This window comes from Panthera uncia (genome assembly GCF_023721935.1).
Source record: "Panthera uncia isolate 11264 chromosome D3 unlocalized genomic scaffold, Puncia_PCG_1.0 HiC_scaffold_8, whole genome shotgun sequence".
In the NCBI taxonomy this organism is placed as follows: Eukaryota; Metazoa; Chordata; class Mammalia; order Carnivora; family Felidae; genus Panthera; species Panthera uncia.
The window spans coordinates 70,376,286-70,401,605 of record NW_026057586.1 but is presented as its reverse complement, the minus strand read 5'-3'; the positions used below and the strand labels follow the sequence as shown (position 1 = coordinate 70,401,605).

Sequence of the window (25,320 nt, the reverse complement as noted above, 5' to 3'; positions counted from 1 at the left end):
ACTCGGGCTCTGTGGGGGCCCTGGTGCCTCCCAGAGAGACCGACGCCTTTTGTTGAGTGCCTGGGCTGGTAAGGGTGATTGTCCGCGGCCGTGAGGTGGTTTGTCAGCATAGTCCCCGGGACTCCTGGGAGGTCTCAACAGGAGATCCTCAGCCCATTTTACAGATGGGGGCAGCTGAGGACCCGAGGAAAGAAGTTCTATTACCTCAAAATGGCTCAGCTCACTAGGAGCAGAGGTGAGATGGGAACCCAGGTCGCCTAACTCCCAGGCAAAAGCTCTTTCTAGTAGAGTGTTTAGGACCAAGAATATGAATATGGAGGGGCGCCTGTCTGGCTCAGTCATTAGAGCATTCCATTCTTGATCCTGGGGTTGTAAATTCGAGCTCCGTGTTGGGTGTAGAGATTGCTTAAAAATAAAAATCTTAAAAAAAAAAAAAAAAAAAGGAATATGAATATGGAGAAGCTACTCCACAAATAACTTTGGGGATTTAGAGTGGACTTTTCTTAGGCTTCCAGCTCAAAGAAGCCACTTATCTGCCCCCACTGTGAGTAAGCTGGCACTTAGTAGATAATCTCTAGGTCAAAGATGGTGTGAAGGTGGTGCAACCAGCATTCTAGGGGCAGATTCTTATCGGGGCCAAACAGGTATATAAATAAATGCAGCACACCAGATCTTCCAAATTTTCAAGACAAGCCCAAACTCCAGGTATTTAGGTGAATTTTCCCACTTTTTAAAATGTTGGTAATATTCAGAAGTTCTAAAAATGCCATGTAGACTAAAAGGAACACACTTGTAGACTGGATTTGCTCTGCTGGCTCTTCTTTGTGGAGGAGAGAGCCCTGGACAAGGAGTTAGAACAGCAGGCTGGTTCCTGGCAGCTGCTAGCTGGCTGAGGGGCCTTGAGAACCACTTTCTTTCACTGGGTTTGGGAGGGAATTGGGGTCCTCCATGTGACAAAGGGTGGGCTGCATCAGCAGGACCCTGCAGTCCTTCCCATCTGATTCTCCTGTGATGCGTGTTTGGCGACTGTCATTTCCTTAGACTGGATTTAGGTCATGGGAAAAGTGTCCAAATGACCAGGAAGAGGCAGGAATGGGGCCCAAGGAAATGGATCATGACACCCCCGCTAAAGACAAAGTTCAACTCTGCTGCTGTCTGGCTCCAGCACTCCAATAAGCAAAGGTGGGCACAATTCTCTTTTCTACCTGACCTGTGTAATACAAATAGGAAGCAGGTCAGACGTTTCTCCTCTGGGTGTGGCAGGTGGCTCCTGAAATCCTGAGTATAGAGAAAGTGCTGAGGGGGTGGGGGAGGGGATGTGCCTGACTTCCGGTAATTCCTGGGAACCCTCCAGCGGTTGGCTTTACAGTTTCTGAAGAATTTCTGGTCTGATTATAGCAACTACAGGATTGTGTGTTGAATTAAAGTGGCAGGGATCCAGGGGACTCTGACAAGCCACCTCATGGTGGGCAAAAAGGGAGCAGGGATTTTATTCACCCTACACATGCAAAGAGGTAATGCTGTATTTTGCCAGGCACACAGGCACTGGAAGCTTTGGAACCAAGACCCCTGTTTGTCTTCCCTCTCCCTCAGCCCCACAGCAAGGCACCCAGGTCTGTCTGTTCTCCCTCCTTATCCTCTCTCTTTCCACTTCTTTCCCACCTCCAGCCTCATGGTGTTCACTAGAAGGGAGTAGGGGGATAACCAACTCCCCCAAGTTCCTTCCAGGGAAGTTTAGGTAACTCTTGAGAAATGCAAATTGAAATGTAAAGAAAGAAAATAGCAATCTGTAGAAATGTATAACCAAAAGATATCTTTCCAGTATAGGCCCAAAGAATATTCCAAGATCACTTGTGAACTCCAGGGGGATTTCTGGAAGACAGAAAATCCTGGGTAGGGAGAAGATGTGAGTTTCTAGCACCCAAGTCACCCGTTCACACTTTGATTACCCCACCATAGTTTGGTCAGTCCCTAAGGCCAGATCCTGCTGACTGACAATCAACTCTTTGGACCTATAGAATGGGAACCTGGACACTGAAAAACACCTGAAGGTTCTGACTCTGCCATCCTGAGGGAACGGGTCTACTGATTCCCAGCTACACCTTCCGATTGTCACCTATACTTTCATCAAATTGAGCCTGTCTTTGGCCTCTAGTCTCTCCACTCCTAGAATCAGTCCCATCCAAGAGCAACTGATTAATCCTCCAGAATTATGTGTCTGCTCAAAAACCTTCAATAGCTCCCTGTTGCCAACAAAACAAAGGCTAAACCAGGCCCTCATGAGTGAACTACATCTCACTTTGCAGGCTTTTCTCCTACTCCCTTCACTCCAGAACTGTTTTTCCAGAATACATTCTGCCCTTGTACCACTCTACCATTTCCCTCCGTGTTCTTTGTAATTTTGTTGCCCCTTTCTACCTATTCTACCCTATTCTTGTTTCTAAATGCTTACCACATTATCTTCAATTATATCATTTTGCAAACCCTGTGAACTAATCTAAATCTGCACTGATATAATAGCCATTAGCACATGTGGCTATGTCAGTTAAAATGAAATAGAACTTAAAATTAAGTTCCTCAGTCCACTAGCCACATTTCATGTGCTTGCTAGCCACATGTGCCTAGTGGTTACTGTGTTGGACAGTCCAGATAGAGAACATCTCCATCATGGCAGAAAGTCCTGTTTTAGACAATGATCAGTAAGGGCTGCTAACATCACAAAAAGGGACTGCCAGGCATCATGTGCCTCGTGAAATGATGCAACAAGAGGTATATAGTACCATTTATGACATAGTCTTACTAAATACCCAAGCCTGAACCTGGTCAAGCTTCTGGATTTAACAATTTACAGGAAATACAAGAGTAAGAGGAGCTTATTAACACCACAGTGATGCATATAGCAAAACTGAAGCTGTGGGAAACTCAATAGGACAAATGACAGATAAACTGTGGGGTGCCTGGGTGGTTCAGTTGGTTAAGTATCCGACTTCGGCTCAGGTCATGATCTCACAGTTCATGGGTTTCAGCCCTGTGTTGGGCTCTGTGTTGACAACTCAGAGCCTGGAGCCTGCTTCAGATTCTATGTTTCCCGCTCTCTCTGCTCCTCCCCCACTTGCACTCTGTCTCGCTTTCAAAGATAAATAAACATTAAATTAAAAAAAACATGTAAACTGCAGAAGTAAGAAAAGAGGAACCTATGGATGTAATAAGAGACTTAGGAGACCTCCAATAGCAAGATATGGATCTGATTTGGATCTTAATGCAAGCAAACTGAACAAAAAAGTTGAGACAACTAGGAAAATTTGATCAATGATTGGATATATGATGACATTAAGGAATTATTGTTAATTTTTTCAGGTACATAAAATAGTATTTTGGTTGTTTTTGAAAATCCTTGAGATGCATATTTGAAATACTTAATAGATGGCATAGGACTAGGATTTGCTTCAAAATAGTCCAGGCAAGAGAAAGGGAGCAGTATGAGGGTGGGGACAAAACAGGATTGGACAGGAATTGATGGTTATTGGGGTTGGGTCATAGGTATGTAGAAGCTTTACTGTCCTATTCTACTTCAGTGCATGTTTTGTTTTCCATCTCTTATTGGGCTTATGAGTTCTTGGAGATCCCTGATCTTTGCATTTCCTATCATATCTTAGTGCTGTTCAACTTGATTAAAGCCTTAGGTCAAAGTGGAAGAGAGGGAGAAAAGAGACCTTTTCAGAGGGATGACCTTGTAGCTCTAGTATGTGTGTGTGTGTGGGTGGGGGGGTGGTGGAGCCTGAGGCGAGGCCAGGTTTGTAACCTATCTTCCATCTCATACTCTGCTACTGAGGAACCTTAGGGAGCTGTACATCCACTGCTCCAGGTAGAGGGCTTGGCCAGGGTCCCATCTGCCCTGTTGCAGAGCATGTGAATAACCTGTGATTGTCCTCAAGGTTCTGATTGTCCACAAGCTAAGCTCCATTGTGGTAGCCTTAAGCTTAGGAATTCCATACACTTGTCAGGACTGGGGCTGTCAGGTTACATCTTGGGTAGGACTGTATATGCAGCCAGTCCTCTAGCCTGTGCTTCTCATCCCTAATTATCGATGGCTGCCTGAAGACTGCTCCTCATTGTGACATTCCCACGTATGCAGAAGTGTTTCCCAGAGGCCAAATCAGTGTGATTACTCCCCAACCCATTCACGCTCCCCCCCCCCCCAATTACACAGACAAGTCCACAGCTCACAGTAATGTAAAACCATTTGTTTAATTCTAAATCAAATCACTTTCACAACAGTGAAAATTAGTGACTGGTCAAGATGTGCCACTTTACATGGTGTCATTTTCTGACTGCGGTCGGGACCTGGTCCTAATCCACAAAGGGGGCAGGGGTGGGGGTGGGGGGCGGGCTGGACGCCAACATAGAAAACACACAAAAGAAACGAAAACTGCCTTGGCAGAGGGGCAAGGTGGTGAGCCTGCAGAGGGGTGGTGGGAAGGGGGTTTCCTGTTGGGGCTGAGCCAGCAGTCCCAAGTTGGCTCTCCTGCCCCAGCTCCCAGTAGAGGGTGAGTGAGGGGCCTAGAAGGTTCAAAATCAAAGGGTACATGGCCAACCTGGCTTTGCTCACAGGTTCCTGGGATGCCTTTGCTGGTGAAGTTCTCCTGGGCTCACTCTACTTCGTCAAAGAGTCCCAATAATTTGTCTTCCTACCCACAACCCTTTTTTAACTTTTCTTCTGGAAACCCATTTCTGTTGGGCCCATCTATCTGAAGTCCTCTCTCTCACCACTAGGTGGGGCTACTGCACTGAGCAATCTCACCAATTCACCTGTGCTGAGAGGTTGGGGTCCCTCTGACTTTTGGGATTTCCAGGAGGTGATAAAAAGAGCACTCTTGAGTGGGTGTCCCAAGAATGTTTAAAATCCATCAGGGACACTGTAAAGCTGGTAGCTTAGTCCTACCAAATGGATTCGGCAAATGAACCACCTTTTCAACACTTAACGTTTTGTCTGATTAAACACTGAACTCTGGCATTGACAGGTACAGAAGGGAAGGGGTGGGGGCTGTGGACAGGAGAGGAGGACTTCCCCTGTCTTCCTCAAGGTCTTGGTTTCCACATGCTATGCAGAGCCACAGCTGGAAAAAAGCACTAGGTGGGGCTTTCTACCACTTATTGGCTATGGCTAGGGGTGAGCCAGGTGCAATGTGGACTGGTAAAGTGACAGAGAGGCCCCCAGAGGAAGTCCATCTTCCACGACCCCTGGGATCTCCTGGAAGAGGCTGAGTTTCTAGGAAAAGGCCTGACCAGGAGAGTGAGAACCATTCCACAAGTGAACTGTCCTCCTGCCTGGAACCACTCCCTCAATCAGATTCTGAGGAAAAAGTTTGTGAACTAGAAAAACAAGTCAAGGGCTTGGGAAAATGACTCCCCTGGAAATTTCCTGGGGAAAACCACACCATGTCATCGTGCTGAGGCTCTCTAGGCCCTGCTGTCTGGCATTAAAAATCAAGGGCTGCCTGCTACACAGTTGCATGACTCCCTGGTTTTAGTACACATACAAGGAGTTTTCAGGGGTATCCACCAAGCCATACCCAAATCAGGGTCCTATGCGGATCTCCCCACTCCTGCTTCTTCATAAAGGACAATTTGGCTTCTGGGGAAGATGGTCTTCAACATGCGCTGACTTGACAAAGCCCCCAGTTCCCGTTGGGTGGGTCTGAGAGGACGCACTTGGAGCTTTTGTAGGCTTGGGGAAAGGGCTGCTTGTTCAGTTCCTACATCAGAGCTCCAAATCCCATCAGAGTCCCAATGGCAGGTCTTTCCTAATGCGCAGTCCTGGCTTCAGCAGCAGTCTCGGCTGTGTGTCCTCTGGCAGAGAGGCGCAGATGCACGTATTTTTGGGGGGAGAGAGGATGGGAAATCTGTGAGTGAAACCACATGTCTCTGGGGATAATACATACCAGGAAACCAGGAGGTCATTCAAGCCACTCTCTGGAGCCAGAGACTGAGCATGGCCCAGAGCCAATGAAAGATCTTTGGCTCTCTGGTGAATTCATGAAGTGACTCCAGCTTTAGATGCTGCAATTATGATCTTTATAGGACAGCAATTTCTTGCATTTCTGCTAAGGAGGAGGAGGAAATAGAACACAGTAGCACTGGGATCTGGAGCCTCACTATATGGGGAGTCCCACTGATTTTGGAAGCCACTTACCAAGGGGTATTTAAAGAGATGAAAGAAAGTTTCTATTTGGTTCATCCCTTTGTTTTTGTAATATTAAATTCAGGTGAAATTGTACTGACAATTTCTCTTTTCCTGCCTCTTCCCTGTGCAGAGTCAGGACCTGCTAAGCTGGCTGGAACAGGACTTCATGGTGTAACTCATGAGAGACGACTCAATGCCAAAGACTGAGGTTACAGCAGGGTGTTTACAGCAGTGGCCATACTCCAGAGTCCTTGACAACAGGTCTTGAGTCCCAAAGCTCTGATGGAGAAGCAAAACTCCTTGATGTGTTACTGACCCCACCGATTCCAGGGGTCAGGATTAGCCAGGGAGCCAAACATCGAGAGTGGGTGTGGCATGTCACCAGTCCAGAGGCCCTGCCATGGATATAGGCTGGGACCCAGCATTAGGCAATCAACAGCCAGAACATGATCACCAGGGCCACAAACAGGAAGAGGCGTGATAGGAACTGCTCATCCACATACTGGGGTGTTCCAGGGACAGCTGGAGAGAAAGGAGGGAGAAGAGAGGCTGTCAGAACACTGCAGCTGTGTGCACTGCCTGTCTGAGCCAGAATTGAGAACATCAATCTTCATCTCTTTAGAACAGAACTCTGCACACTAAAAAGATTTCCAAACCCCAAATAACATCAGGCAAAACAAAACTTGAATTATGAAGATATGTGGAATAATATAACAATGAGGACAAGGTCTCCAATTTATCCTAAGAGAGTCTGGTCTGCAGATGTACATAAAACAGGAAGCTCTTGGAGGAAATAATAAAAGAAAAGCTGCTGTTAAGCCTCTTCTGTGTGCTAAGTGTTTTGTACACACACCTTGCTGGGTATTATTATTCCCATTTTGTGTAAGTAGAAACTGAAGCACAGGTATGAGGTGACCTGCCCAAGATCACAAAGTTCACAAGTTAGTGGCAGAGCCCCAGTCATGCTCTCAGCCTCTCTGCATGCTGCCTTGAGTCACAGAGTCTCTAGATTCTGGCACTGTTGAGCATGGAGGGGTCTTAGCCCCACAGAGTGCCTTCCTTTTCTAGAGGATAGAACTAGGGCCCAGACAAGGCAAAATGGCTTGTCTCTTCTATCACACAGCAAACTAGGGACAGAACTGGGCCTCCACTCCTCCCTGCTTTGAGAAAAGCTATGTAGGGCTCCCTGTCCAGACTTTGGGGGAATGAGTGTACGAAAACCAATCCAGGATGGGCAAACATATCAAAAACTGTGATTGTAGCATGGGGATAAAGTGATCTCTGGATCAGTCTAGTCTGGCTATAGAGCTCTCTTTAACTGAGGAACTCAGGTTGAGCCCTGGACCAGGAAGAAGGGAAGGAAGCTGCCAAGCAGGTTCTTACTGCCTCTACAGGGCCCTGTTCCTCCTTCAGGGAAGGGTACACCCTGCCCTGTGGGGTCTCCTTCCTTTGAGAAAATATGTAAATGAAGGAGAAACCTTTGAGGTGAAGGAGGTACAAAGGGCATTCCAAGATTTCTTGGTGCTATACTATTCCCCAGACAGGTGCTCTGATGATTCATGCAGGCAGGCAGTCAACAAAGACTTACTGATTGCCTGCTATATGCCAAGCATCAGGGTAAAGGCCAAAGAAAACTGGGATGACCCAGGAGTAGGTTTCTGTCCCTAAGAGCCTAAGCTTCTGGCCAGGAACCACACACTGGTTCCTTCTGCAAATACACTGAGTCCATCGCAAATGAGGCTCCAATAAGTACAAGCAGAATTCAACCAACTTCAGCACCTCTGCAGATTCCATGGTAAGGATCTTGGCTCTGGTGTCAGATTGGGATAAAGTACAGGGTACCCACCTTGCTGCCTAGTTCTACATGGAATGCAGCTGGTACCTTTAAGCTGGCTGGAAAGAGAAAGGTAGTAGCAGGTAACAGACCTAGAAAGAGTTATCAAAGGGATGGGACTTGGGACCAGCCCCATGTGTATCCTGAGGGAAGCTGGACAGAGATGCCAGAGAATAGAGAGGCCCTGAATCCTGGTGGGTTGCCTCACTCTTCCCTGCCCCCAAATGGTGAAAGTGGGGGATACGTGAACAGGATGAGGCTTTTCTTCAGCTAGGTATACTAGGCATTATTTTATTCTTTTTCATTTTATAGGCACATAGTATGTCTTGGGAAACATACTGAGCATTTTCTGATTTGTGAAACGGAGCTAGCTAATTGCACACCCATCCCACAGGTGTACACAGGCTTGTGGTGAGGATCCCCTGGGTTTGTGATGGCAAATATTTTGAACATGCCTAATATTTGACGGGTGTGCAATATCATTATGACTACCAGTAATCTGGAAAGAGTTCACATTTTGAAAAGCCTAAACTTCCAAGCAGTGACAATTATCTGTAATCTTCATACTAATGAATTCCAAGGAGCCTCCAAGCAGGATTACCAAGGAGATAGGGTCTTACCTGGAGGAGGCCGCCCATCATTTATATTAAATGCTGTGGCAAATATCCCAAAGGGAAATGCCCCAATTCCAAAAGACATCTGGAAGCCACCATCTCCAAATCCAAATCCTTGAAATCCCTGTGTGGAAGAAGTGCAATTCAGAAGAACGAATACATTTCTCCTGCACCTGTCAAACATGTCACCTGCAGGTGGCACCTGCCTCTCCTCCCTATCCTCTGCCACCTGTTTCCAAAGGGGGAGGGACATCTTTTCCTCCCATCTAGACCCCAAGGCAGAGGAACCCTGAGGTTCCCCTAAGGAACCCTGGCCCCGCTAGCCTTCAAGGAGTCCCAGCCAAGGAATTGTGAATGCCAGAAAGGCCTGGTCCTGGTCTAAAGTAAAACAGTCTGCTAATGCAAGTCAGGGTTCTTAGAGCGCCAGTTTTTTCCCCAGAATCCCACACTAGTCAGTAAAATTTTCTACATGCTTTATAATAGCAAAATTGGCAACAATCCGTACACCCACATTATTGGTAATAGCAAAAAAGTGGAACCCTAATTAACCGACAATGGAGGTTATGATCAAAATCTTGATACATGCTCTCTAAAGACCATTATGTTGATAGTGCAGCAACACAGAAAAGCTCTTGTGACCAAGTTATCAAACAAAACTGAACACTATGGTCACAAGTACATGACAACATGTAGGTATGTGAACAAGATACAGGTAAGTATTTTCCCTCAAAATTTTCTTTTAATATTTTTACAAAGAATTTTAAAAAATGTAAAATACTTTATTTTTTTTTCTGATTACAAAAGTATATATGCTTGTTATAAGAAACTTATACATTAGAAGAATAGTGGACATAGAAAGTCAGAGGTCTCTTCATTCACCATTTCAAGGCCATGCTCTCTCCAATAAACACTGTTACCAGTTTGGCATATTATCCTCAGCTTTCCCCCCATAACATGTTCTACACTGCATCGTCTTTCATATGAAAAGACTCAGTAAAGGGGCACCTAGGTGGCTCAGTCGGTTAAGCATATGACTTTGGCTCAGGTCATGATCTCATGGCTTGTGAGTTCAAGCCCTATGTCAGGCTCTGTGCTGACAGCTCAGAGCCTGGAGCCTGCTTTGGATTCTGTGTCTCCCTCCCTCTCCCCCTCCCTTGCTTGTGTTCTGTCTCTCTCTCTCTCTCTCTCTCTCAAGAATAAATAAACCTTAAAAAAAAAAAAGATTCAGTAAGAATTACAACACTGTGAATAAGCAACCCATTTTTTACCTTGACCAAGGTTGCACAGCTTGTAAAAGGGGTAGAGTTTAGACTGGAAACTAGGTCAATATGATCTGAAAACCCATGCTCTTACTTATTGTGCACATCTTACAAAAATTTTCTCTCCTCCCCCACATCCCTGGGTAGATCCTTAGAACAAATGATTAAAAAATAATAAGAAAATTTACTGGGTCAACTGCTCTCCACAAAGAGCTCACTGGCCTTCATTTGTGAGTCTTTTGCAAGTTATGAAAGTGGCTGTTCCTTATCCCATACCGAGCAGCCTGGCATCCAGCTCCAAACTTCTTGCTGGGTGGCACTACCTATAAAACCTAACAGCAGATAAACTAAGAGAACAAATCTACAGAGAAGAAAAACAACCAGTTTTCCATCTCCTCAGTGTAGAAATGCCTCCTATTCAGACCCGGCATGGTTGAGTCTGAGGGCTCCTGGGACCGAGGCTGCCTTACCCAGAAAAGTGCAACTGTTTAATCAGGAACTACCACTTCATTGAGTGCAATCCCGAGGACTGACCTTCTGGCCTCCCTTTTAGCAACATCTATACAATCCCCTAAGTCCTTACATTTGGTGGGTATATGTTCTTGGGGCAAAGTAGACAAAAAGCATCACTGGTGGCTGTGGGTGCTTGTATATGCTGGAAGTGTGCACCACAGTAATTAAGGCCAGGGCCTCTGGCTTCCTGAGGTTAGGAGCCAAAGTTCTGTTGAGAAACAGAGCCTGGAAAGGTTAAGGTGATATTACATGGTAGTCAAGGGGTAGCACTAGGTCAGTATGTCCAACAACCTATGATCCTAATTCTTTTGGAGAAATGAAAAACTCTTGTGACCAAATTATCAGACAAAACTGAACACTATGGTCACAAGTATGCTCAGGACAATATGCTGGTAGGTGGACAAGATATAGATAAGTATTTCCCCTCAAAATTTTTCTTTTAATATTTTAATCTAGAGAAATAAAAATATACTTTTTTGGGGTTCTGGTAGTATGGATAAGTATTTTTATTTTAAAATTTCTTTAGGGGTGCCTGGGTGGCTCAGTCCGTTAAGCATCTGACTTCAGGCTCAGGTCATGATCCCACCGTTCAGGAGTTCGAGCCCCGGGTCAGGCTCTGTGCTGACACTCAGAGCCTGGAACCTGCTCTGGTTTCTGTGTATCCCTCTTTCTGCCCCTCCTCTGCTGCACTCTCTCTCTCTCAAAAATAAACATTTTTTAAAATTAAAAAAAAAAATAACATTTAATATTTTAACTGAAAAAAAAATTTTTTTTTAATTTTTTTTTAACGTTTATTTATTTTTGAGACAGAGAGAGACAGAGCATGAATGGGGGAGGGGCAGAGAGAGAGGGAGACACAGAATCGGAAACAGGCTCCAGGCTCTGAGCCATCTGCCCAGAGCCTGATGCGGGGCTCGAACTCACGGACCGTGAGATCGTGACCTGAGCTGAAGTCGGACGCTTAACCGACTGAGCCACCCAGGCGCCCCTTAACTGAAAATTTTAATACTAACATCAGATTTAAATGAGCAAATTTTTTGAGCTAGTGATTCTTCTATGAATTTGTCCTGGTAAAATAACCACAAACCTGCTAAAAAGTGTATCTATAAGTTCATCAGAGTATTTTTAAAATAAAAAAAAGAAAACAGTTCAATGTTCAACAAAGGATCAAATAATGTTAAGTTCATACAACTAAATACTAAACAGCCTTTAAATAAAATGTTACTACATGTAAAATCTCAAGATACATCGTTAAAAGTCTTCCACTCTGATATAAACTCCGTAAGTTTATCTCTGCTATGTTCACTGATCTATCACCAATGCCTAGAATAATGCCCAGCATAGAGAAGGCACTCAGAATGAATGAAATTTTAAAAAGAGTTACAGGAGCAAAATATTGTAAAAAAAATAATAAAATATATGTATACATATCTATAAATACATGCACATGAAGAGATTTACAAAATTTATAGAATAGAAAATAGACCAAAATATTTCCAGCAGTTTTTTCTGGATGGTGTGACTTTAAGTGATTTTTTTCTTCTCTTTCTCCTTTATGTATTTTACAATTTTTCCTTTACTTTTATAATCAAGGAGAAAAAGTGTAGGGCCAAGATGGAAACTTCTAAAGCCATGAACTCATTTCTAGAGGCTTCTCCTAGAATGTTCCTCACCCCTCTGTTCTCTGGCTCTGGCCTCTGTCCTTGAGGACGGGGAGGGGTCTTCTCTCTGAAACAGAAACATTGTAAAATAAATATTATAAAATGTTTACAGCTGTTCCTTGAGTGGAGTGGGAGCTCTTCACCAACAGGGTAAGGTCCACTGTGCCTAGCATACGAACTTATGCCAAATTAAACCAAATCCTAACCTTCGTTCTACTTGCAATGGTTTTTTCAACCGTATAGAAAGCCAGGGAGAAAATTCACGTATAAGATGTTCACCATATTGCACTATAGCCTACTCCTCTCACAGAGAGCCTGGCTCAGACTGGTTATGAACACTAGCCAGACACCCTCTCTGAACCTGTGTAACATAGGGGTCATGGATACTAAAAATCCCAAATCCAAACCGAAACAGAGCTGAGATTCAGGGTCTCTCTGATCTAGCCCTGTTAACTTCAGCTTTACCTCCCATTATTCCTTGGTAAGTACTCTACACTATGCTTTTTGCTTCTGGGTTTAGTCCCTACCATCATTCATCCCCAAAATACTAGACTAAGGGTTTGCTACCCATTAGGCACTAGGCAGGATATGACCAATACTAAGCCTGTGACAAACCCTACTCTTAAGGTGCTTATGGTTTAAATGGGGATACACCAATCACAATACAGCATGAGAAGGGACTTCTTGAATAGAGGTATCAACTACCTAGGGTGGAAGCATGGATGAGAGCAACTAATGTGGGGAAGAAGGGTCACTTCAAGGAGGGGGTAACTTCAGGCCTGCTCATTAAAGACAGATAGAAATTACTTGAGGAGGAGGGTGTTGAGCAGGCCCAGGGAGGGCAGAAGAGGCAAAGGGAAAACAAATACAAAGGCTCATGAATGTGAAAGGGTAAGTTCCTTTAAGAGAGGTCCAGTATGTCTAGGTACAGGGTATGCTGGGGTGAGGTGGGTTAAGAGAAGGTAAGAGATACCGCTGGGGAGCTTCGGGGTGTGTGAGTGCATACCTGTGTGTGTACGCATGCACCAGACAGAGACCAGCTCTCAGAACTTGTGTTTGTAGGAAGATCCACACATACTTCAAACTCTGCAAAGCTTTCCAGACCTCCTGTCTCCTCCTCCCTCTATACTTTATGTATCACTATTGCAGCAACCCCCTCCTTGCAGACTCTCCTGCTGGACACCCTGCTTCCAAAGCTGCTATTTCACAGCACTCTGCACACTTAAAATTGTAATACCTTGTGTGCTGCCTAGCACACTGCCTGCCCACTGGCAGATGCTCAGTGTATTACAGTCCAGTAAGTGGCAACTTGGGCTTCCTCCCTTCCTGACAGACTGCCATCTGGATCCTAGGTGCCTCAAAACTGAGGGTAAGTACTTAATAAAGGGTGGGGTGAGAAGGTGCTGAATGGAAGAAAATTCCTGTCCAAAGTAAGGAGTGGGTGTAAGACGCCTCACCTGGGGTCCTGCTGCCCAGTGCTGCCCCTGCCATAGAGGGGGATGACCTTATCTCTGCTGATGCCAGCTTTGCAAACTGGACACACCTGTCTGTTAGGTCTGGTCTCCAACCACTGCAATCAGGAAAGAAAAATGCATGAATGGCGCAAGAAGCCCACCTCAGAGCAGTCAGGGTCAGAACAACATGGACCAGAGGCCTCAAACTGGAAACACCAGCACCAGCAGGGAACACTTCAAGGAGCCCAACTCCTGATTCCTACTCCTGGCACTCAATAAGTATCTACCAGTGGTGAAATCAAAATTGCTTTTAAACACCATCATAAATTAAACAGGCTTCCTCATGCATCATGATCTCTAGTGGCTCCCAGCAATATAGCAGGAAGGAACTGCAAGCCTGGAGCTGTGTCAAGGAGTCTGACTGACCCAGCTGGTATAACGAGCTTCAAAATCTCTGCATTCCTCAGTAGACCAACTGTAAAAAATAAATTTTTCTGTGATTTCTCATTTTTACAGCATTTCCTCAACAACTTTGTATCCCAGGCATCAACATCTGAACATAACTTGGCCATTTTCTGGTGATTTACTATGTGCTAAAAGACAGACTTTGCTTATTATCTAAATTTGCTGTTTTTTAATGTACTTTCATTGATTTTTGCACTCAACTACTTCTTTCAATACTAAAAACACTAGAATTCTATTTTGGGTTTCCCAGGCTCTTTCACTAGTTATAAAGCATTTTGCTTAACCTTCTCTAAAACAAATAAAAATGATAAGAACATATTATCTGTAGTGTCTTCGTAGACATTAAATAATTTATTTATTTAAAAAAAAATTTTTTTTAACGTTTATTTATTTTTGAGACGGAGAGAGACAGAGAATGAATGGGGGAGGGTCAGAGAGAGAGGGAGACACAGAATCCGAAACAGGCTCCAGGCTCTGAGCGGTCAGCACAGAGCCTGATGCGGGGCTCGAACTCATGGGCCGTGAGATCATGACCTGAGCCAAAGTCAGACGCTCAACCGACTGAGCCACCCAGGCGCCCCGACATTAAATAATTTAATACATATATATTTTCTCAGAATTTATCTTAGAACATAAATTGTATCTTTAGATCCAATGATATAAAGTTTATTATATAAATGTGAATCTAAGATTTTGGGGCCAAGGAGAAAGCATTTAGAGATTTTATATTCCACTTCCTTTATCTTACTGTTGAAAGCTTCAAAACTTATGTGTTATGTGCTCTTTATAAATTTACAGAAGACATGTTCTACCAGGTTCCACTGGAGTCAGAATGCACAGCTCCGAACATAGTGGGAATCCCTCTCTTGTTCCCCCCGCTCCTTCCTCCTACCTGAATTCTGAGGCTCTAGAGGTCTGGAACTTCTGTCTTACCCCAATGTTCCCAAGCCACCTACTACTATGGGGTTCTGCCAACAACCACGGGGACAGTCAGCGCACAGTAATCATCCACAGCCAGTTGTAAATGCCAGGCCCTGCTCTGCGTCACCAAGCATGTGGCTGGGTCTTGGTGAATACTAACTGGTTTTCATAATCATCTGAAGCTAGGAAAACAGATTTTCTCCCCTCTCACAAAAGCTCTCTGTTGAGACCAAAAAAATTTCTCTTTCTAACATTTTCATAGTTGATATGTAGGAAATACTTTTTGTAGAGGCCGAATCTCAAAAATAAACACCTAACATACTATCAAATCCAACCCAATCTACAGATGGAAAATTGTGAACCAGAGAGGTGGTGGCCTGCCAAGGCCACAAAGGCCATCAGTACAGTCAGGACCATCCCAGGTACTCCACTGACCCCTGTTTCACCAAGTGCTCATCGGTAGGCAGATGTATAAAGAGGGTTGGGGGTAAAGCAAGCAAATGAACCCACAAACAGGGGAGATTGCACCTTCTGACGGTAGTCTCCTGAGACTAGGGGTGTCTTGTGCAACCACAGCTGATGAAAGACAAAGTAAAATGAAATGCATCTTACCTGATGTAAACATGGCCAACTGCCAGAGTCCCCAGGGCACCAGTCATCAAGGAGAAAGAGAATGGGGGTAAAGAGAGAAAAATGCTTTCATTAGCAGAGACACTGAGGGTGGGAGGAGTTTAAAACTGGGACACAAGGTGGAACTGTGGAGTACTGCAATCCCACCGAGTGTCTGTGGGGAATCACTAGTATCAGAAATTAGAAAAGATTGGGCTAAAATCACAGGAAAAATGAGGCAATACAGACAAGACCCCAGTCTCTACCCTTGGGATCCTACTTGTGAAGGACCTCCAGGTCCCAGACCATCCCAGACTCAGCTTCTTTACAAGTCAACCTTTGAGAGGTTGTGGCATCTGAAGGAATCCAATAAAAGCTAAAGACCCTTTGTACAGAAAAAAATTCATGGAGGCATTCTCATATATACATGCATACCTAAGTCTCACAATGTGTGACTCTAAATCTGGTTTAACAAAATCTTCAGGCTGTCCTCAACCCTGAGTGCTCTGCTGGCAGGAGGTAGCTTATAAATTCGAATCTACTATAAAAACATCTTTAAGTAATAAAAAGCATGGGGATGCTGCTTGGCAGAAAGGGCTACCTTCAGCTTATATGAGTTGCACTAGAATGAATTGCTGCCCAGTCTCTCATTTTTCAAATGAGGAAACCAAACTCAGAAACATGAAATGACTTACCTACAGCACCAGGACTAAAAAGTAAGCCTCCTGACTATTCTATCACCCAGCACTAGGTGCAAAACAAGACATTTACAGAATTGAAGGAAAAGTTACTCTAACTCCAGATTTTCCACTTTTTCTCTCTTGATTCATTCATCCAACTAACAAATATCCACTGCACACCTATGAGCCAGGAGAGTGGAAAATGTGGACACGGTTTCTGTCCCTCATAAAACATGACTCCTCTAGCCGAGTAAAATTTGGACTCAGAGGATAATTCCTTTCCCAGTTCCTGAACCAGTTTAGCCTCACAATCCAGATATGCAATCTCACTGGATATAACAGACACATCTGACATCTGACTCCCACATTAACCTTGCAGTACCATTCCAAACTGAGCCTAAGGCACCTCAAATCATGGCAGATCTCCCCTAGCAACTTCCCTCAAAGGCTGTGGGGGAGAAGTGAAAGTAACTTTCCTGTAGGGGAAAGTTCAGAATTATAACAAAGATGGTGATCACTTCCATTTATTAAGCAACTATTGTGTGCCAGGCTGTGGCTGACGAGCTTTTCATTTATTAATATTACTGGAGGGTCATATTAACCTATGACAAAGTATAATTATCTCTTCATTGCACAAATGAGAAAACTGAAGTACAGGGAGGCTGGTAGATTTGCTCAGGGACAAACCACTCTAATTGGAAGCATCTGTTTCATTTTAGAGTCTGTGTTCTTTCCAATGGTACCTTCATTTAGTTCTTAATTATGACACTCATTTCAAGTCCTGGTTATATGATTCCCCAGAGAATCTCCAATTTCTAGGAGACAATAGTTTCTGCATAAAACTTGATGATTAGGGCAAGAGCTACCAGAACAAAATCTGCCCCATTCTATTTATTCACCAATAAATTTATCTTTGTCACTGCTGCCAACTTAAACTCCCTTAAATACTGCTTAAATGTCCTTTTCTTCACGCCACTTCCCTGCTCAAAAATATCCCACAGCTTTATGTCCTCAATCAAATCTGGGTTTGATAATCTGGCCCAACCCTCCCTTAATGACTCTTGTTTCCTAACACTTCCCAGCCTCCCATCCAGGGTGCTATTTGAGGTATACAGCAGCCTCGGGGTCTCAAGGTCTCATATCTAAGAGTGCATATGTCCATCCCTAGAAAATGCCTGCACTGGAGGGCACATATTCTTTGCCTTATCTGTCATTCTTACCCCTCCAGTTACTCCAATTCACCCTTCCAGGTCAAGTTCAAAATCAAGAGAGAAGAATAAAATCTCAATATTTACCCAGAATCTCAGAGCCAGGAGGGGCTTCTATAATGATGGAGGCCAGAATGAAACTAACCCTGCCACTTCATTTTGATATATGTAAAATATAGCAACAATTATTAGGATCACCTATTAGGATCAACACTCATACATAGTATTTACTGTGTGCCTCATGTTCTTCTAAGCTTTTTATGTATTTAGAGTCATTTGATGCTCACAAACAACCCTGTAAAATGAGACACAGTGTGTGCAAGCACCTTGCCCAAGGTCATCCAGTAGGAAAGTAGCAGAGTCAGGATTCAGAACAAGGAAGTCTAGTTCTACTGTCCTTGCTCATAACCACTGTACATACTGCTTCTTTGCTCAGCACAGCAAGTGGCACATAGTAACTGCTCACTAACTGGTGAGTGTTTTCATTTCAGAGGTGGGGGTACAGAGTCCAGAGTTGGGACATGATTTGCCCAAGGCCACTCAGCTCATCAGCAACAGAACTGGCATAAGAACCCAGGCCTCCTGCTTCTTGGGCCTGATTGTATCAGGCGATCCAAAGTGGGTGGGAAACCCTTGTTCCAAAGCTGCCCAGGGCCACAGGCTTTCAAAACTTAGTAGTGTGTCTTTTGGGGCGGTGACAGGGATACTGACCAGAAGAGGTGGCCACACAGGCTGATGACGGCGTCCTTGGCTGTGTCCAGGCAGATGTTGCACTCGAAGGTGCTGTCCTGCCCTCCACTCTCACCAGCACCATTGCTGCTACCACTGGGCCCCCCTGCACTGGAGTTCTCAGGGGATGCAGAGGCCGAGGGCCCCTTGCTTGCCATCCTTGGCTGTCAGAAACGGAGTGAAGATTCTCCCCAGGAAAATCCTGAAAGACAGAGAGTCCTTGATTGCCCATTTCTACAGCCCACTCTCCCTAGATTCCATAGCAATACCTCCATTGTTTCTCAGTTCTGAAGTTCAGATTATGACTGGACCCCTAAACAGACTTCGCAGAGGCTACAAAGGATGACACTCATGGGGCACCACCCAGAGAACAATGACTCAGATACTTTCATGAACATGGACTAAAATGTACCACACAAATACACTGCACAAATACACAGCATCCTCCTTCCAGATGGTTCTCCAGAGGAACTGAGAACCTTTCCCACATGACCCTACATTCTCCCAGGATAACCAATCCAGGTAACAAATATGTGCTCGATAAAACTGAATGTGCACAGGCTGTCCTTTAACTTTAGACTGCAACTATATTGGCGGGTGAATCTGGTTAGGCCAGAAAAGTTGTGACTGGTATATGCCAGAATATAAGTGTAACTGTGAAAGGTTAGGAAGCTAAGAAGAATCAGAAAGGCCATTCAGCCCAATGTCTTTGAAAATGTTTTGCATTCTGCCTTCTATCGGGTTAAAATACTATCTACTTTGGGGTGCCTGGGTGGCTCAGTCGGTTAAGCGTCCGACTTGGGCTCAGGTCATGATCTCGTGGTTTGTGGGTTCGAGCCCTGTGTTGGGCTCTGTGCTGACAGCTCAGAGCCTGAAGCCTACTTCAGATTCTGTGTCTCCTCCTTTCTCTGCCCCTCCCATGCTCATGCTGTCTCTCTCTGTCCAAATAAACGTTTAAAAAGAATTTTTTAAAAATACTATCTACTTTATTTGGTCTAAATCTATCAACTCTTTAGACTCAATACATTTAAAATTTTTTTTTAATGTTTATTTATTTTTGAGACAGAGAGAGACAGAGCAAGAATGGGAGGGTCAGAGAGACAGGGAGACACAGAATCTGAAACAGGCTCCGGGCTCCGAGCTGTCAGCACAGAGCCTGATGCGGGGCTCGAACCATGGACCATGAGATCATGACCTGGGCCAAAGTCGGACGCTCAACCGACTGCCCCTAGACTCAATACATTTAAAGAAGAGATTTATGTCACTGCTGTACATGGAAAACCAGTATTAGTTACCATAAGTGAAAGATAACTACAAACATAATGATAGAAAAGCTGTTTATCCGCATACTGAGATCATCTGGCACATACAATGTGTTGGGCAAACTTGATCTGGTCCAATCTCTTTAGGAAACTGCACCCCAAGACCTGTCCTCTGATGAATATGGAGCTAAGACCGGGACTCATGACACCCAGTCTGTATTAAACCATTGTACCACCATGGATCAAGCTGGCCAACAAATGCTAGGAGAAAGACACTATTGTTCAACACTGCCTCCAAATAAAAGAACCTGCCAGAAGCTGAACACAAAGAAGGACAAAACCAACACCAACCATACCCAGAAATTCTGGGTATAGATTAAGAATCTGTCAAGAGCCTGGTCCAGCCACCCTCACCACCCTAGAAATTCTAAGTAGGAGATGCTGGCTGGTAATCATAGCCAGAAAACCAGCAGCTTGGATGCTGACTTCAGTTGAGCCTCCAGCTTGCTAGGTGTTTCGGGAACCTCCCTTCTCCTCTGTGGCCAGTTTTTTCATCTGTAAACTGAGGCACTGGGCTACATTGTCTCCTAGTTGTTTCCTTCCAGCTCTAAGACTGCCATCCCAGGTCATCTCATCCACTCTCTCCAAAGCAGGCAGCCCCACCACAAGTCTGGGACTCACCACTGGAGTACCAGAAGACTGTTCTGATTCCAGCTTCCAAAGTTCAAAGAGATGTAAAGACCAAAAAGCCAGTCTTCTCAGACCAAGAAGCCTTCCTACACACCACCAACTTAGAACTCTGGACTCACAAGCACCCTCCTCACGACAGCAGCTCAGTGACTTGAGCAGGGAGAGGAAACCAGCTCACCACCACTTTTTCACATAGTTACATCATTTTACATAATGTCCCAGAAGGGCAGCTGGCTGCTGGCAGCACCAGTGCCTCATTGGCCTCAGCTCCAAGACCTTCCCCCTGACCCAGTGCTTCTTTCTCTCCATATACAAGTGTTCTCTCCTTCTTAGGATGGAGCCTGCTTCTGAGGGCCATGTTATGGCCTTCACATGTCGTTCCAGCTCAAGTACCTGACAGATGTGAGTTTTTTTAAAATATATTTACCTTTTAAAATTAAGAACTGTGTATACAGAAGTAGAAAGACAATCATAAAGTCAGGTTCACTGATCAATCTTAATGATAGTCTCCTGCTGTGATGCAATAGGAAGTACATATCACCAACAACGAAGCACTCTTAATACATAGACTCTAATCATATCTCTAAAATAAATTACCCACTTACAGAAAATATGGGGCATAGATGCGTGTGTTTAACAACTCCAGGAGGATGCAATCAGCAAATCCAGAATGTGGGACCTTTCATAGGACAAATAATCCAAGTTCTCCAAAAAATAAATAGCGTTAAGTGGGGCATGGAATTCTAGATTGAAACTTGAGACATATCTGCCACTGGAACTGTGTGGATCTCACTGGAACCAGGTTCAAACAAGCCAACTGTAAAAAGACATTTGTGAGATGACTGTCAAAAATTAGATTTAGGCTGGGTATTAGTGGTATTAAGGAATTATTATTAATTTTATTGAGTATGATAATGGTATTGCATAATTTAGAAAATATTCATCTGCTAGAAATCCACACTTAAGTATTTATGATGGAATGATATTTGGGATTGGCTTTAAAATACTCCAGGAGGAGAAGTGAAAATGGAGAGAAAAGATGAACAGGGAAGGTGATGGTTGTTGGAGCTGGATGATGAATGGCGATTTATTCCATTAGCTTATTTTTGTGTCCTTATAAACTTCCATAATAAAAGGTATTTTTAGAAACATGTTAGATTGAAGAAGAGTATGTGCCTGAACTTATTTGGGTAAAAACAAAATACACAAATGAATACACACACACATACACACAAATATATGCAAAGAAAATGCCTAAAAGGCACAAACTAAACTATTGACAATTATTTCTCGGATCAGGGGCTGGGGAACTTTCGAGTTTCATATTCTTATTCTGATTTAATGTTTTATGACAAACAGGTATTACCTTTATAGTAACATTTAAAAAATTGGGGTTGCCTGGGTGGGCCAGTTGGTTAAATGTCTGACCACGGTTCATGGGTTCAAGCCCCATGTTGGGCTCTGTGCTGATAGCTCAGAGCCTGGAGCCTGCTTCAGATTGTGTCTCCCTCTCTCTCTCTGCCTCTCCCCCGCCTCAAAAATAAACATTAAAAAAATTTTTTTTAAAGAAATTGTAAAATGTATGTGTACTATTACATTTGTTACAATAATGATATTATTATAAAATGTCTTTTAAAGTGTGGAAAAACATACCAAACTGTTAATAGTGACTATCTGCATTGGTGGGAGCTTAGAGGTAGTGATTTATACTTTCTAAGTCTCCCACATTTACAAAACTGACATTTTTACACATATTAATTTTGAAATGAGACAAAAGACCAACAGTACGTTAAAAAAAAAAAAAAAAAAAGAACACTTTCCGATCTTCCAGTTTTCTCCAATCCTGAAAAGTTCTGAGTTCAAGTCCTGAATACACCACTCTGGGTAGATACCTTGAAGGCTACAATCCCTGTTTTCACCTGAAAAGTGAGGGTGTCATGCCTCCTACAAAGGGCTGTGAAGGTGACCCTATGAGATAACACAGTGACCCAGAGGGCCCAGCAAGGTAGGCTGTTGCTACTGGGGAGATGTATATAGACACCTCTTACCCTGGTCCATTACCTCTCTGCTCCCTAAACCCAACAAGGCTCTGCATGGCTCATATTACTTAGGGATATAAGTCTTGAGGGGACAGTCAGGACCAAGGTAGGTGTTGGAGTGGGAATGGTCAGGAGACAGTTAACAGGACAGACAGCTCAGTGTGTAGGCAGTAGCAGGCCTGCAGCAGGTCAGGCATTGGCATAGGGCTGCACATTCCAACTCCAAGCAGACTACATCACTCTCATGTTAATTCTTAGTAGACTGACCACATGGTCGCTACTCAGGCTCTAAAGCCTCCTCCTAGTAGGCACTCAAATATTTGCTGAGTGGGTGCAGGCATGTGTGATTGGTTTTGGTCAACTCCCAGGCCAGCTGCTCATAAACCGCTCTTTGCAATAAATACATCCTGGGCCCCAGAGTCACACACCTATCCCCAGAGACCTCTCCACACCTCCTTTCTACCCTCATGTACAGGAACCTCACCACACCAAGGCGACATGGCAGAGATGAGCAGCCTTCCCTGGGGACTGTCCACTGAACACCTGCAGAACAACAGAATGTGGCCACAGCTTCATGGGCCCAGGAATGGGACAGTGGCTCAGAGGACAAAGGGTCCTGGTTGGCTCAGGAAGAGTAAAAGGAAGGCAGGCCCTTAGCATGCCTGAGCTGCCATCTTACTCAAACTTTCTCCTGGTCCCTACAGGAACCAAGAACTTCAACCTGACTACATAGCAACCTTGTTGTGGCTGGTTCTGTGCCCCAGTCCCTACTTTGACCATTCTTCACTCCTGATCTGAATCAGCTTTTCAAACATATTCACATCTATTACCACTCTGCTGAGGTAATAGCTTTTACTATTTTACACTCCATTTCACAGATGAGGTCATCAGGCCAGGGAGGTTAGAGGACTTGCACAAGGCCAGGCCATCATACAGTGCCAAATTCAGACTTTCCAACACAACATCAGTGCTCTTTTCATTCTGACATGCTACCCTTTAATATGCAGCTTTACAAAATTAAATACCTGGTCTTTGTTTCGCTCAAATTCATTGTCCAATGCTGCAACTGTTCTTTGGAGTGTGAAGCAAACTCACCACTCGTGCATTTATGCGTTCAATCCACAGATCTCCAATACCAATTACATTTGATGCTTGGGGCTACCAACTGTGTGTGTGGAGGGGGGGGTCACGAAGAAGAGCAAGGCCAAGTTGAGGCTCTGGAATATAGAATAGGAGCTAACGAAGACACATGGATAATTATAAGAATTCTTAATAAGGGGCTCCATCAAACTTGCCTGTTTTTCCTAAACAAGGCACCCTCCCAGAAATCTGGTTCCTAGACCTCCTCAGTGATTTAAGTAGGATTTGGATCTGGATAATGCCCAAGAATCTGTTTTTCAAATAAGAATCTTATTTTCAAATAAGGGTCCCTACTTTCCACTCCAGGTGATTCTTTGATGAAGAGTTTGGAAACCCAGCTCTCAAAAGGGGAAGAACGCTACCAAAAGCACAAAGCAATATGGCACAGCACAGAGTTTGGGAGGGACAGTGATCACAGGGCCTGTCCTTCAGAATATACACCCACCCCAGCTACAGTCCACAGGCACTATGAAGGTCAGATAAATCTTTGGGTTGGGGGACAAGTCTGCTGAGATCTCAGACCAGCACGTGCTCCATCCAAGACAGAGCTGATCATTAAAGAAACAAATTCATACCTAGTTTTAAAAAACATTCCTAAAGTTGAGATGTCCAGAGTGGCACCATATGGTGCTGGAACTAAAGCAGATTTGCAATACGTGATGATCCCTTAGGAATGCAGAACCTGGTAGCTGAAATTGATTGACCCAGCCTCACTCCTATTACCTTCCCAGAGCTGGCCTGGCCTACCTCACAGGAACTGAGCAAGGGAGAGAATGGAAAAGTTGCATGTCCCTGCAGGAAACACTGGGGAACTCGACCTCATGAAGAAATCTCTTCGTAACATTCTTGTATTCAGTTCTCACGTTCTAGAGAACTGTAGGTATTCAAAATCTGCCTTCTCTACCCCTTAAAACTCTAAGAGTTCCTGGACCAGGGTGTACCAAGGCATCTAAGAATGTTAATCCTAGTTATGAAGATTACAAATTTGGGTGATAAATAATTGGCATGATCCAAGTGGGTACCCAGCAGAGTTCTTGTTCCTGTGGGCACATGCTTGTTCATACAGAAGCTTTCTTCCAGGAACTGTAGCTTGCCTGAGCCTGTCTCTGCTGCTCATTAGGATGCTGTTGGATCACATGTAGGCAGAGGCGAGACATGCATTCTGAGAATGCCTATATCACACTCAGAAGTTTGGAGTGGGAAGAAATCTGAGTAAGCTGATTGGAACCTGGAACACATAGAAACCAGGCTCTAACATTTTAGAGTCTAAAATGGAGTTTAGGTAGGTCCCAGAGGCCTGGCCCTCAAATATAGGACCAAGGGCATGAATGGCCTTTAAAGTCTCAAAGGACAGAGGAAGTTGAAAAGACTGGCCTCTTTTTCTTGGGGATGCACTGGTTCTTTTCTATGGCACCCTTTAACCTCCCTATCTGTTCAACCAACCCCTCTCTTACCTTCAAAGATTTATTAAACAGCTTATTTGCCAAGCATTCAGGATACAGAGATAAAGGGTTTATCTAGGGAGACACAGACAAATAAACCAACAAGGCAACCTTACCTTCAGCACAGCGCTTAGCTTACTATCAGCACAGCACTGAGTGCTGATAAAAATATGTACAGAGTGTGTGACGGCAGGCAGGGCATGGTGGGGAGGACGAAACACACAGCACATAGGACAAGCGGACAATTTATTGTGCTGAGTTCAATGGCTGGAGCCCAGGACACATATAGGAGTGGCAAGACAACAAGGGTTGGGACTGAGGCAGGAAGAAAGGCCTTGGAGTCCTTGTGCCCTTCATATCTAAATGGGGATTCTGGGGTCAGCTGTTCCTACTTCTTCAGATTTTCTTCTGCTATGTTTGAATCGAAAGGGTTTTTTGTTTTGTTTTGTTTTAAACTTCAATGCTTTTTCTTAAAGCTTATCAGGTTTCCTAAGAAAGGATGAAGCAAGATTTGGACAATCCCTGGCACAAGCTTTTAAGGGTCACCCAAGAGCTGCCTTTTGTCATCCTTTACTGTCTTAAAATGTTCTTTAACTTTTTAAGGACTTTTGTCCTT

General features: G+C 44.2%; 1 protein-coding gene and 1 long non-coding RNA gene across 2 annotated transcripts in view; one reads left to right on the top strand and one right to left on the bottom strand.

The window, feature by feature from the left end:
- The first annotated feature begins 55 nt into the window (after window positions 1–55).
- Window positions 56–7,002, top strand: LOC125913975 (uncharacterized). Its single transcript, XR_007455170.1, has 3 exons — window positions 56–235; window positions 1,042–1,182; window positions 6,315–7,002. It is a non-coding gene; the product is annotated as an uncharacterized LOC125913975 (long non-coding RNA).
- RNF185 (ring finger protein 185) overlaps window positions 4,229–25,320 on the bottom strand; it is a 37,458-nt gene continuing 16,366 nt past the window's right edge. Inside the window, exons 2-7 of the mRNA XM_049619035.1 lie at window positions 18,114–18,333; window positions 15,518–15,536; window positions 13,523–13,635; window positions 12,078–12,132; window positions 8,639–8,756; window positions 4,229–6,706 (exon numbers count right to left, since the gene is read on the bottom strand). Of these exons, the coding sequence (XP_049474992.1) occupies window positions 6,609–6,706; window positions 8,639–8,756; window positions 12,078–12,132; window positions 13,523–13,635; window positions 15,518–15,536; window positions 18,114–18,289 (579 nt within the window). The 5' untranslated portion in view covers window positions 18,290–18,333 and the 3' untranslated portion in view covers window positions 4,229–6,608. The remainder of the gene's footprint in view (window positions 6,707–8,638; window positions 8,757–12,077; window positions 12,133–13,522; window positions 13,636–15,517; window positions 15,537–18,113; window positions 18,334–25,320) is intronic.